At 37.1% G+C, this 14,765-nt stretch overlaps 1 protein-coding gene across 7 annotated transcripts in view; it reads right to left on the reverse strand.

Moving 5' to 3' along the window:
- LOC120637250 (GTPase-activating protein skywalker) overlaps window positions 1-14,765 on the reverse strand; it is a 143,070-nt gene that overhangs the window by 29,465 nt on the left and 98,840 nt on the right. For all 7 annotated transcript variants that reach the window (XM_039908980.1, XM_039908983.1, XM_039908985.1 and 4 more), the window contains exon 5: window positions 1,146-1,270. In XM_039908980.1, the coding sequence (XP_039764914.1) occupies window positions 1,146-1,270 (125 nt within the window). The remainder of the gene's footprint in view (window positions 1-1,145; window positions 1,271-14,765) is intronic.

Raw genomic sequence — 14,765 nt, forward strand, 5'->3', positions numbered from 1 at the left:
TTTCTAAGTTATGTGCGTTTTAATCAATTAAAATATCACTTGCTTCAACGGTGATGGAAAACATCGTGAGGAAACCTGCTTGCTTGAGAGTTCTACATAATGTTCTCAAAGGTGTGTTGAGTCCACCAATCTGCACTGGGCCAGTGTGGTGGACAAACCCCTTAACTCCTTCTCATTGTAAAAGTTGCCTATAGTTGGCCGGTAGTGGGTTGATATGATGATTACTTGACAATGCTTCATAAAGTAAAGAATTTATGTTACGTAAGGAATAAACTATGAACATCACCAACAAAGAATCAGAATGGCTTTAGGTTCAAATGTTGACGGCCGATTGGCGCAGTTTGCAGCGACCCTGCTTTCTGAGCCCAAAGCCGTGGGTTCGATTTCCACTAATGGAAAATGTTTGTTAGATGAGCATGAATGTTTTTCAGTGTCTGCGTGTTTATATGTATTTTCTAAGTTTTTATGTATATTATTCATAAAAATATTCATCAGGCATCGTGGTACCCATAAAACAAGCTACGATTACTTTGGGGCTAGGTGGCGATGTGTGTATTATCGTAGTATATAGTATATATATATAAATTATGTATGTTGCGTTCTTTCCCACTTCTAGCACAAGTTTTAAGTTTAGTTGGAGGGGAAAATGGAGTTTAGTCATATTAAATAAAAATGGCATTTATTAACAGTTCCTGTAATCTTAACTATATCGAATTTTAAACATAAAACGTTAAGGGTATCATATCTATAAGTTTTATTTTTAATGTATCTTGCACGTCTATATTTAAAATTTAAGATATTGCTATTATGTGCCCGCTTTAAACTCCCTTACGTTATAAAGTGGTTTTATAGTTACGCAGTATTATATACTTTATGGATGCGATATACTTATATGTGGTGTAGTATCTAGTAGTAGCCTGTCATCATCATCTTCATCATATCAACCGATAGACGTTTACTACTGGACATAGGTCTTTTGTAGGAAATTCCAAATTACACGGTTTCGTGCCGCTGCGACGCGCTTGATTTCGACTGCTGACATCACGCTGGGGGTCGACCAACGCTGCGCTTACCAGTGCGGGGCTGGCATTTCACCATCAGCATATTTAGCCTGTAGTGTGAAAATAATCTAAAATCAAGCTTACGGCATGTTTCTTGGCGATCTGCATGACGGTCTTCCACGTGACCTCGTTCAGCAGTTTGGTTTGCGTGATGAACATTTTCTCCTTGGAAGCGACGAGGCTCGCCATGCAGTGGTAGCATTCCTCCTCTGAAAAGAGAAAACGATAGTTTTAGTTTAATTTTATAAAAAATGTATTAATTAAAAATAAAAAAGAACCCTCGACTTTCAATATAGTTTACATTACTAGTCAAGCCCTTTCATTAAGGGAGTTACGGGGAAAAAATACAATTCGCCTTTTTGTCGTGGCGGCCAACTTGGGCTGATTTTCATTAAACATAGCTCAGAACACTCCAAACGAAAAAGCATGACTCATTCTCACGTTCCGCCTGAACCCAGCGTGAATATTGGCATAAGCGTTCGACTTGTGACGCAGATCTATCTCTCTTCTACTCGGACGCACTTTATCACGTAATTTTTTTTTATTACACTACAAGTCAGCTCTTAACAACCTCACCTGGTGGTAAGTTATGATGCAGTCGGAGATGGCAGCGGCCTAACCTGTTTGGCGTATGGTACCACCAATCGGATTCTAATGAAAAGGCTTAATTGGCGAATTCAAATTATAAATTCTCAAATCGCCGTAGCTCCACCAAAAAGACGGGCTTTACGCAATATTACGGGCTATAAGTATATATCTTAAAAGAGAGAAATGTATGGAATTAAATCAGGTTCACATAAGTTTTTTTTTTAATTCCAATAAACAGCCCTTGACTGCAATCTCAGTTGCTGGTAAGCTGCATGAACTAATACACCAACGGGTATGGCACTTATATTAAGCCCAAAAACCTTATATCGGTTCCTACGCGACATCGTAGCGGAACGCTAGATCGCTTAGCGGCACGTCTTTGTTGATAAGGACGTAACTAGCCACGGCAAAATCCTCCTACCAGACACGGTGAGGGCTGAAGTACTACTGGAATAATTTTAACTAATATAAATTTTAACGCATCTGCGTAGCGTCCGTAAAATTTTAAAAATACATAAAAGTATGCATAAAAAACACCCAAGTGCCAATCATCTACAATTTTATAATAGTAGGAGAGTATTTGGGGAATATTTTTCCGAGAAATCATCGATGTTACTCGTAAGAAAAATATAATTCATTAGGTAAATTATATCCGCTTCAATTGACAGCGTCTGCTCTACTTCCAAACACTATTCACATAGATTTACGATTATTTATCTAAACTATATTTTTCATGCTTCTTCAAAAATACTCTAAAGCTGTAAATAAATTATTATTGACTTCTGTAAAAAAGCTGTAAATAAATGACATATAATCACGTAAGTACACCGATTGTAATTCATTGCAAGTCGAAAATGCAAACTGGGACGCGCGTAGAATGAAAAACCCAAGTGCGAGTCGAACTCGCGCACGATGGGTTCTGCAGGGGAATGCGAGAGTGCGTTTCTTCCTTACTTTACGCCATAACATAGCAACCTGATTTTTGGCATAGTTAGTTGAAAGGAAGTGGAGTAATATAGACTACTTTTACTTTTATCCCAGCACAGCCATGGGAAGGAGATAATATTCACCCCGGGGAAAGGATAAAAAATTATCTTCCCCACAGCTGTAACAAGTCTCGGAGCACTGGCGCACAAGTGGAAATAATATCTAAATACGAGTAATATATGTGTAATTATAAACGGGGATAAACTTTTCCTATACCCTGTTCCCGTGCTTTAGCAGGTGGACACGTTAATTATATGCCCTGCAGCTAAGCGAACGGTTGACTCGTAAACGCGGAAGAAGAGATTTGGAAACCACTAAATAATTCAGATTTTTAGTATTCATTGCCATAGCAGAAATACATCATCTGTAAAAATTACAACTGTCTAACTATCACGGTTCGTGAGCTACAGCCTGGTGTCTGACGGATGAAAATCTGAGTCGTAGTGATAGGGTCCCGCTTTATCTTTTGGGTACGGATCCCTAAAAAGATCGATTTCGTACGCCAGCGCATATCCAATTTCAATTCCCTGGCACATGAGACTGACATGAAAGTCATTTTAGATCTCAAGAGGATAGCAAAATGAAAACTCGTGTTTTCGAAGGGCAATTTCGCTGGGATTGGATGCAATTACTGCGTCAACTCGAGAACGCTTAATACGAGCGCCTAATCTGACAAAACCGTTGATTGACGTTTAGGTGAGAGGTGAGTGTTGGGGTTACTTTATTTTAACTGGCTTTTATACACGACTTTGTCCGAGTGGCGAGTAACGTCGCCTAAATAAACAGTGCGACTGTCAGCGGCTATCTATGCACAAAATTATGTAAATTTGTTGGTGCCGCACTGCGTGAAACAAACCGTTGGGGATGTAGGATTACTTTATTTAAAACTAAATTTTATACACGACTTTGTCCGCTTGGATAAACCATTCCATTTCTCGAGGCGCCTGTTATAAGCTGGTTATACAACGTGTAACGGAATTTCGAAATACTGTGGAAGGGTGCATAAGTAAATTTTATAAGGAATCACCCTGTAAAAAAATTTAAATGAGGAGAAGCATATTTATTTTTCCATACAAACTAATTCAAAACAATCTAAGTGTTTACTTATGACAACCCTATTGAAGATAGAAGATTATATTGCATAGTACCCACGCTACGCAACGCGTACCTAATAAAGTGACAGGAGTCCCTTGATTTTACTTCTGCATGTGTAGTTTAGGGCTGTATCTGATTAATTTCAGTAAAAACTAAGGCAATGGTTTGCTCAACAACTATTAGCGTTTTGTTTTCACAGATAAGTCTCAGAGACAGACATTCCATCTAAAGCTTCTGAAGTTTTATTTCGGTTTCTATTTATACGTTGCATTGTATAGATAACGAATTACACAGCTCAAAAGCAAAGACGTATTCGACATTTGAAACACGAACTCTTATGATGAAAGAACTTCACATCTGATATCATTTTTGCAAAATGTAAATGCACCACTGAAGGTAAACTTTACGAATTTACGCAGTCTCATTTCTATTAATAACAGATTATACCAGACCCTGTTGAATTTCTAATTTAAAATTTCTCGAGCACGAAATTGGAGTTGGAATAGGAAATTAGAGCAACATTTAGAAACATCCACAAGTTATAATTTTAACAACCTGCGAAATGAGACTTCCTAAAGATAATAATTCATTTAAAGAGAACCTTTTAACAATAAATATACAAATGATTTTCTAAAGAATATTATAATTATTTATTCAGATAGTATCTTTATAAACAATGAAAACATAGGCAAATTATTATTAGTATTTAGTCTCTAGGGGTGTGTTTACAGAGTGCTTCATTAAACTGCGTATACCTGCTCAATTACATCATGGAATATTTTAACAAGTTATTTTGTTTGCCGGGAGACACAGAATTAAAATATAAAGAAACCGCGTACACGGCTAACATTGAAGCATCAAATACCACTCCACTTTAGATTGGTTTCCCGAATAAACGGTTAATCACTTCATACCATTTAGCAGTTGACAGTAATTATTTTACCACCAAAAAATTTAAAAAAGGGGGAAAAAAATTGTGAGCTAGCAACATTCAGTTTTGGACACAATAAAGGACACAATGAGGAGGCTGAATGAGGATTCCTTAGCTAAATGCCGGGAGAACATGAAATTGGAAAACGGTTGCAAGTTTATGGACTAGTTTTTAGAGCTTCGCCCAGATATCATAATTTTTAAATTACAAGGGTTACCTTGACCCGATGGTAAGAGCTGATACAGTCCAAAATTAATTTAAAACGGTTGAAAAAAAAAAAAAAAAGTATTGTTAAGAATATTACTTTTATAGATATTATGGACAGATATATAATTTTAAAAGACGTTGCACGTGGACGGGGTCGCGCGTGACCGCTACTAGTCGGTTAAGAACTAACCTGTGGTGAAAAAAAAAAATGGGGTTTAGGATTTTTTTTCATCACACCGTGAAAAACCTTGGAACATGGCTTTTTCCACTAACTACATTTATCAATTTGCGGCAGGCAATAACGTGAAATGCAATTACGGCAGTAGCTCGCCGAGAACGCTTTTAAATTCCAATACGCGAACCAGACTCAATGGGCGCTGACACTGGCTTAAATGGGTGTCTACGAGGGTTGGGGGTACTTTTTACCCAAATAGAAGCCATTCCATTTTAGTTATGAGCAAAACTTAACTGGTACGGACTATAAGTGAATGAAATCAAAGAGCGTTTTTTTCTCCCAATGTATTAAATATCACATTAATTTAAGTTGTTTTTCTTTAACTTTGGATAAACCGACTAAGCTCAGTTCTAGTGCTAAGGCCGCCTTTACAACCTAGCACCCACTAACATCTTTGTTTTCTTATATTGTTACTTTGTGTTTTGGGCAAGTTATGATTGCGAAAGTGTTTATTTGTTTGTCCTTACTTTACGCCCTAATTTAGCAGCCAATTGACTTGATTTTTTAAAAATACCAAGTTGAAAGGACGGAGAGGATTCCAGGAAAACAATCAGTTCCCACGGGATTTCTAAAAAGCTGTAATAAACGCCGTAATAAGTACGGATGCATTAGCTAGTAAAGTCGGTGGTAGAGTCACTACAAAGAGACAGACTTGACGTTTTAAGAGTGCTTTTGTTATATTAAGCTCCCGCTTGAATGAATAAATGAGTTTCAAATTATATGTGGGATAGTTTTTTGACTTTAGGCAAAACAATGAACCATTTAAGCGAAACTTTATTTTTAGAATTAGTAAATCGTTTTTTCATCACATCTTTCGTCTGATAATCCATTAAATATCACATATGACTTTTTATGCCACCGTAACAAAACTTGTTAAAAAGATAACTTATACTTCGTAAGAACAAAGAATACAATGGGTTTCTACTTTAAAGCCACTCACTCATTCATGGGCGAGCGCATAGCCGCCTTAGTTGAGCTCTGTCGAGTGCTCGCAGCTGTTTTGTTATTTGTCATTTATTTTACAATGGGCCCCGTTAAGCGTGAATTCGTAAATAGTGATTTATTCGCACGGCGTAAGCACTGAAATCATCATCATAAAAAAATCCTTTTATAATATTAATTGATTACTTAAACGATAAAATAGCTTGGGTGTGAATTGCTCTAGCTTCATAGCTGTATATAAATTTACTGTGAGATGGTGATAACAAAAAAAAAAAAAATTACCCGGCTAAGTTTGCTGTGGGCTCTTCTTAGACCAGAACGCGTTTAAACCCTCGTAGCTTTAGGTTTAAGTTGGCGAACGAAGTTATCACCATCCCCTTACAATTATGTAAACATTTATGTATGAACGCTTCATAATTGCCTGTGATAGGCCTACAATTTTGAATTTGAATTTGAAATTTGAATTTATCGCAATCACGGGACGTCCACAGCTTGATAGCAGTCGTTTGCAGGATTTGAAGCTTAGGTGTTAAGACTCATGTGCCTGGTATTACCCCAGCAAACACGCCCTTCAGACCGGAACATAGCATTGGCAGCAATTCTTCTTGGCGGCAGAAAATAATCATGGCTGTAATAGGTACAAAAAGCTGTACTATTACCTACAAACAGTTCAAAGTATAGTTTTCTGGTGAAGGAAACCATCTTGAGGTAACCTGCTTGACTAAAAGTTCTCCATAATGTTCTCAAAGGTTTGTGGAGTCCACCAATCCATACTGGGCCAGCGTGGTGGACTACGGCCTTAACCCCCTCATCTCATTGAAGGACCCCGGCCCCTGTAGTGGGTCGGTAATGAGTTGATATGATGATGCTGATGTTAGTTTTCTAACCTGTCTAATAAGTCGCAAGTATGTTTTAACTTTTACATGACTATTGGATGCCCTTGATATTCGTCTGCTTTCTTATTTCATTGTTATTTATTAATTTAAGAAATTATAAAACATCTTATTAGTATAGAACTAATGAGATATTCTGAGCAAGCAGTGACAGCGCATTGGGTAGGAGTTCCACTCCACTTTCGGGGGGGCCGAGGTCGTATCCTAGAACGCACCTCTTTTTTAAGTTATGTGTGTTTTAAATAATGAAAATATCACTTGCTTCAAGTTTCTTGCTAGGTGAAGGAAAACATCGTGAGTATACGTGAATGCCTGAGAGATCTACATAAAGTTCTCAAAGGTGTGTGGAGTCCACCAATCTGCACTGTGCTAGCGTGGTGGTGGCCTTAACCTCTTCTAACTGTGGGAGGAGACCCGTGCGATATAGTGGACCGGTAATGGGTTGATGTGATGAAGATATTTTGAAGTTGCAGCTTCTTTTAAAGTCACAAAAACCCCACTGTTTGTTTAATGTATAACACATTACATATTATCCCTACTAATATTATAAATGTGAATGCAAGTTTGTTTGTTACGCTTTCATGTCCTGCCACATTTATGAGGCACATGTCTTTAGAAAAACAAAAGCGGACGAAGTCGCGAGCAACAGCTAGTAATATAATATACAAGTTAAGTCGATAACCAGGACAACATCTGTATTTAATTAAGACACGAAGACACTATTCGCTAACAAGGTTAGGCTTTTACTTTCAACCCCCCCGGGAAGCACTTTAAGCAACAGCGGGCGCTATAATCACATTACACGGTGAAAGTTAAAAGCTTCACCGGCGCGCTTAGGCCACAAGACATAGCATACTTGAGTATAGATACTAATGTTATAAATACTAAATTTTAGTTTCTTCAAATTTACATATCTATTTAACAAATAAGTGTAGTCAGTAGCCGCATATTTCATTAAGCTCAACATTGGTGGTTTTACGCGGTCACAGTTGCTAGTTGAGGAAAGCTAAGTTAGTTAAAATTATCACCACTATGGTGGCCACCGACTACGCCTTTGTTCTTCTTTTTGGATCTTTGTTATAAAATCATGATTTTGTATAAATAACATTTTTCAACTTTTATTTACCTAAATCAATACTCTCGTTTCATTTTATAATTTATTAGAAATGTCACTGAATCGGACCGTTGTACGTGGATTGACGAAACCCTTGCAAGAACATGTATGTGTTAAACGCCTTTGCAAAAAGCAGTAGAAGTCCACGTGTTTTGTTTGTTTGAATTCTTTTTGCACTGTGTGTGTGTACAACGATTTGATACAGAGTAAAGAGAGACAAAAGAAACTAAATATAGACATTGAGGCGTGAAAAGGACAACGCAAGGAGCAACTTTAAACTTCTCGGAGTTACAAAGCAATTGAAATATCACTTGTTTTAATGGTTAAAATTATGATAAATTGCATAAAACACTCGTCATCGCTAGGATTCATCAGGCGAGTCGCTGGGAGCCGCTGGAGGCAAGCGGCCCAGGACCGTGTATTGTGGAACTCCCTACAAAAGACCTGTGCCCAGCAGTGGACGTCAATTGGTTGAGATGATGACGATGATGATGATGACCGAAAAAGTTAAAAGTTACTTTTTTATGTTTATATACGAGCTCTTGACTGAAATAAGTGATGATACAGCCTAAGGAGTAGCGCGCTTGCCTAGAAGATGCCTATTCACTCTTGATTTGAAGGTTCCCATATTTGTAGGTACTGGGGAAAATGGAAGCTGGAAGGGCATTCCAGAGGCTTCTTCTTCTTCTTCTTCCTCTGGGCTTGTCTCCGTACTTGGTCGGCCGGAACCTTCCGTTGTACGTAGTAATTCCAGAGGCTTATCAGCACGTTGTTTACATTGTGTACAAGTACTCTATAGCGAGCTCATAAGAAGTTCTGATCAACTGCTTTTAATTAAAATGTAAATAATAATAACCAGAACATCCAGCATTTTTTTGTAATGCATTGTATTTATATACTCTTAATAACTGCAATAACAATAATCATTCATACAGCATTTCTTTTTATAATGCAATGCAATATCTAGCTCTAAATAACTGCGATAAGAATGTCTAAAGTTAGATAAGATACGAAACCGCGAGCACGTGCGTGGTTTCAATGGAAGCAATGACACGATTTCGTTACATCTTAGTTACCTACTGTTACCTCGTGGATACAAGATCTACATATGTCGAATTCAAATTCAAATTCATTTATTGTAAGAAAGTGGTACATACATATAATCACACCTACTGATGATGCAGTCAGGGGTATGGTAGTTATTTTAAACCCTACCAGATCGTACTTCGAATACGAATACGAATGCACTAGAAAACAAACAAAAAATACAAATTACCGAATTTTCCCCGCCGGGGTTCGAACCGGGGACCTCCTACTCCTAAGACAGCGCTGACCACTAAATTCAAAATTGAAAATTCAAACTCAAAATTCATTTATTTCAAGTAGGCCTAAATAATAAGCACTTTTGAAACGTCAAGTCTACGCCAGGGAGGTCGACAAAATAATCCTTTTGAAGTCCCACTGCTGGGCAAAGTCTGTTCTAATGCGGGTTGGTGGGCACATAGTGGGATAAAAGTTCACATTGATAACGCAACATTTTGCATAGATTGATATTTCTAATAGTCCGAAATTTGTAGGGAGTGGCATTAGAATGATCTTACGTCCTTGGAGCGCATAGCAATTAGCACCGAAGCGTTGAATAACAGATAAACTCCGGCGGAAACATTGTTTCAACAAACGACGCCAGATATTTACAGCGAGCCTCTCCAAATGTTTACTAGAAGCGCGTATTCCTTGCAGATGTTCCAAAGTTTCCATCCCGGCCGTCTGAGGGTTGCCAAAAAATTTAATTTGAAATAAGTTTATTTGGGAGAAAAAATACGCGTAGCTTTTAACGACTTGAAATCGTATCAGGGGCAGATTCAGTGGCGTGCACTTCATACATGCACAAAAGCACTGCATACCCTAAAATATTTACAAAGCTCGTATAGGGATTTACCCATTTGATGCCATCTTCCTACTTTGTGCCTACCCCAGTGAAAAACCTGTTGCATTCTTCTGGGTAGAATGAAGATTAGTTATACTGTCTCGTTTGTCTGGTGGTTAATATAACTTTCTGACCGTAAACCGGTTAGCTCGTTACCATCTTAGACTGCCTCAACACTACTAACAGTTGAGATCACATTCGAGGGCTAACATATAGTGGAATAAAAAAAAAGTTACGCCACTTTAATTAATAAGAGGTTAAAGCTCCAAGAAAATTAAAATCCAGTGTCGATAACCCTAGTTACGATAGCTATATAACAAAGCTAAGTATTTGGCATCGTTCAGAATATAGCTAATCGTTACATTTAGTTACCTTAGTAATTTTAGTAGTTCAATTGAACATTCACAAATGGAGACTACAAAGCCCGCCATACGCTGACGAATTTAATGTAGTCTACTAACCTACGTAACATATATATTTATATAAATTTTATAAATTTTAAATATTTTCGGAACCGACAGGATGTGAACCTGCGACTCTCTGGCAATCGTGGCCTGAGCGCTTTCTCCAATTAAGCTGCGGCTCTCCTACCTTCGATGTCGAAATTAGTATATGCCTTTTACATCAGTCTTATAGCGACTGTAGCGTTATCTAGTAGGAAACGTTGCAGTTTCGATCTACTTTTTCAAAGGTCCATATTACAATGAGACACGTTTGAAACAAGATATGACATTAAATTACAAAAATGCATTTTAAAAAATTGATAATTCCTCCAAGTGTAGGTAAAAACACTAATAAAAATTATAAAAAAAACGTTTGTATAGATGTTTAAACTCGTAGTTTAAAATTATATCTTGATTATACTAAGAAAAATACTAAGAAAAGAATGTATCGTAAATAAAGTATAATCTCGCAACTCAAATAAGATGACTGTGATCCTTATAAAAAATAATGACAAGTTATAAAATCAAATTAAATAAAAAATTAAGCCTAGTTTACAAGCACTTAAATACCGGAAACTAGTGGGACATTAGATTTAGATTTAGGATTCTTAACGATGGCAGAATCAAGAACACACAGAACCCTCCATTCAGCCATTATTGTGTCCAAAAACAGTGAAAACGCCTCGCGCACATCTCACTTCACACCTGCGGAATGAAGTTAGCTCACGAACTTTTTCTATTTTTCCCATTTTTTTGTAAATGTTTAGAACATGAGATAAAATAATAACTGTGCTTAATGGAATGCATTGACTAACCGCCGAGAAAGACTACTAAAGTGGATTGGTTTTCGATGCTTCAATATAAGTAGTGTACACGGTTTCTGTATGTTTTAAATTCTGTGTTACTGCTTTAAATAAATTTTTATTTTTTATTTTTTAAATTCCAGTACAAGTAAGCCCTTGACTGCAATCTTACTTGGTGGTAAGTGATGATGCAGTTTAAGATGGGAAGGCTAACCTGATAGGGAGTATGCTACCCTTAATAGGTCTCTACGCGACATCGCACCGGAACACCAACTCGCTTAGAGGTACGGTACGGTGAGGTTACGTCTTTGTCGGTAACTAGCCACGGACAAAGCCTCTCACCAGACCAAACCAGGTAAAATTTAAAAATTATAAATTCCCGAATTGCCCCTGCCGGTAATCAAACCCGGGACCTCGTAGTTAAATTCACAGCGTTTACCGTTGCACCAGGTAGGTCGTCAAACCTGCCTTAACGTTAAGTAATAAGTTCATGTTTAGTATATTACGGGCAGCTAGGCTTTCATACATTCTTAGCGGCCCGAAAGCGGAGCCGAGCGGATCTCAAAATTAAAAAAAAACTCGTTTTTTAGCATTTTAAATAAGCACTTTCTCCTTTATAACAATAGAAATTATAATGATATAATAAGATGATATAACAACACATAATAAAATATCAACATATTAACAATTGTTTACACTTCACATCATTGTACGTTATCGCCACCGGCATATAAAGCATAGACGGTAATAACATACGGAGACATAAGAGAGCATAAATTCCGAAACATATAAACCATTAACATATGCATTACGACATATATTTATGGACCTTTATCTGACGGTCACGTGTGTCAGACAAAGCAGTAAATGATTGATTGGAACATAAAACTCTCATTGTGTTTATTGCTGCGGTATGGCCGTATGGTTCTTTATTGCTGGTACACACCCACAGCGTTTTATGCTGATACTCTCTAATACACACTAGCTTTTTCCAAGGATTTCGTTCTCGTAGATTGAAATTTTTTGACGTGACAACGTCTTATAATTCGATAGAGCCGGCTGCACGCACGAAAAAACATGACGTGTGCGGCGTTACCTCGCTCTGAGGCGTTCCATTCAAGGCTTGAAGTGCAAGCGAGAGCGCGGAACGAGCGACAAAGAGGCACAGTCGGCCTCCGCGTTCGACATCTGTCTCTCTCCTACTTGAGTGAGCGATGCGTCCGCGTGGACAGCTTCTATACAATAATACATTTACATGTTTTCGGCAAGGATGAAGTGCAGTGAAAAGTGAATGTGGTGTCAATTGTTTATAGCAACGATAATATCTATCAAACAAATAAAATTAAAATTTTCTTTTGAAAAATGCAACCATTCCATCAGTATTTTCTTAGGACGTTGTCACGTTCAACTATCGTCAGTAAGCCGACTTTACAGACAACGAATTTTTTTCAAAATGACATTGTTGAATAGAATTGCATCGCTCGCAAACAATCGATTAAGCTACGTTATGCATCGCTCGGTGGCTAGTGGTAAATTACCATGTTTACAACGGAGAAAGTAATGAAAAAATGACTAGGAATGACACGTACGTTGACTACATCGTGGATTACTACTAACTGAATACAACGTACCTCTGTAACTGACCTTACACCTTCTGTAAGTCGGATAAAAACCTTTTTTTAAAGGACACTATTTCGAGGGATATGACACCGTGATTTTATTCAATGATATTTTTCTTTTGTTATTCCGCTACAAGTTAGGCCTGCAATCTCACCTGGTGGGAAGTAAGAATGCAGTTTAAGTTGGTAACGGCCTAACGAAGTATGGTAGTCATACCCCTAATATTGGTTTATACGCGACATCGCGTCGCACCGATATACTAGATCCCTTAACTAGCCAGGGCCAAAGCCTCCCACCAGACCAGACCGGAGAAAATTCAGAATTAATAAATTCCCAAATTGCCCCGAAGTCGAATTAGAAATACTCTATGAAATGCTCAATAAATGTTAGGTTACGAATTAACGTTTAGAACTACGCTGTACATAAACAGTTTAATATAATAGACCATTGGTTTAGAGTTAAAATAATTATCTTTTAAAAATTTCAATTTTAGGAATTTCAAGTAAGTCTTTTTTTTCCATTGTGTCCATTGTATTCGTATTCGTGTGATGGCCTACTTATATGTTACGCCATGTAGTAACGTACTCAAAGGTCAACGACACTGACGTAACTCACGAACGAAAGATAAAATCATTTTCATGATAATGGATATGATAATGGTGTATATCATAGGAAAATGGTGTAATAGGAAAAGGACAGGTAACAAATTACTACAAGTGCACCTTGGCAAAATATTTTTACAAAAAGATCGCTCCAAGCGAAGTTAACATGGGGAAGATAGGCGATATTTCTAATTATTATTTAATATTTTAAAAAAATGTACGACCAAAAGCGTTTCTATAAGAAAAATTGGTTAAAATCAATCATTTGACTTATAGGAGATTAAATAGTTTTTGCAGCAAATGAGCGATTTAGTTTTTAGAACATCAAGTTGTCGACTGCGTAAAAATATACTGAATATCTTGAATTGTTTTTTTTAATTTATAATACTTAAATGGCTACTAAATGAAAATAAGTTTATTAAGAAGAGGAAAGGTACATATAATGTATTCAGTAGTAAACATAGACAATATTTAATATTTTGATTGGCGTGTTTACCAAACGATGCACTCCCGATCATTTATTAATCGATTAACGCTTCCGTACGCGAAATGAGCGTGACGTTTTCTTATTTCTTTGCCAAGTTTGACTTGTTTGTTTCAGAAGTCTTGTCGTATCAGAAATTAAACGTAGACATCTTGCCAAGCGCGCTGGCTGTTTGTTGTTTGTCTATAATGCTATTAATATGATTTTTGAATCAATCATTCTTCTACTCGGCTCAATCGATGCGATCCTATTTCACCTACTCGGCTTTATGTTGTTTTGATTTTTGTTACATCGGATAATACGTAGCTAGGCGTACATAGCCCATAAGCATAAGGGGACCTACCTTATGGTTGACTTAACTAGTTTTTTAATAGTTAATAGTTTTTTAAATTTTCATTTAATTATCCTTTTTTTAAGGTTTTATTCCATTATCATGAATGTGTCCTGGATTTAGTATTTCGCAAGGATTGATCTTGGGAATAATAATGTGCTGTAAGAATAAGGGCTCGCTTAAGCAACTTTACCCACGTGTATTCACTATTTATATGTACTGTTACATAAACTTCCCTTCGAATGTTATTTGAATATGAATGCGTGAAAATCGGGAAATAAAACCGGAATCGGTTTTATTTCTTGGTTTTGTGGTTAACATGTTCAACAACGGATCACACATTCATGATTGATTTTTCTTATTTTTTTTTTATCACCTTGCTCGATTGGCGGTGCCTTTCGGAGTTAATTAATCTTTAAAGAGCATCAACCCACACGAGTTAGGTATGTGCTGTGAAACCCTTTCTCCTATAAGAGAGGGAGGTCTGTGGTTAATAGTGGGC

Source organism: Pararge aegeria, chromosome 3, assembly GCF_905163445.1.
Source record: "Pararge aegeria chromosome 3, ilParAegt1.1, whole genome shotgun sequence".
Taxonomy (NCBI): Eukaryota; Metazoa; Arthropoda; class Insecta; order Lepidoptera; family Nymphalidae; genus Pararge; species Pararge aegeria.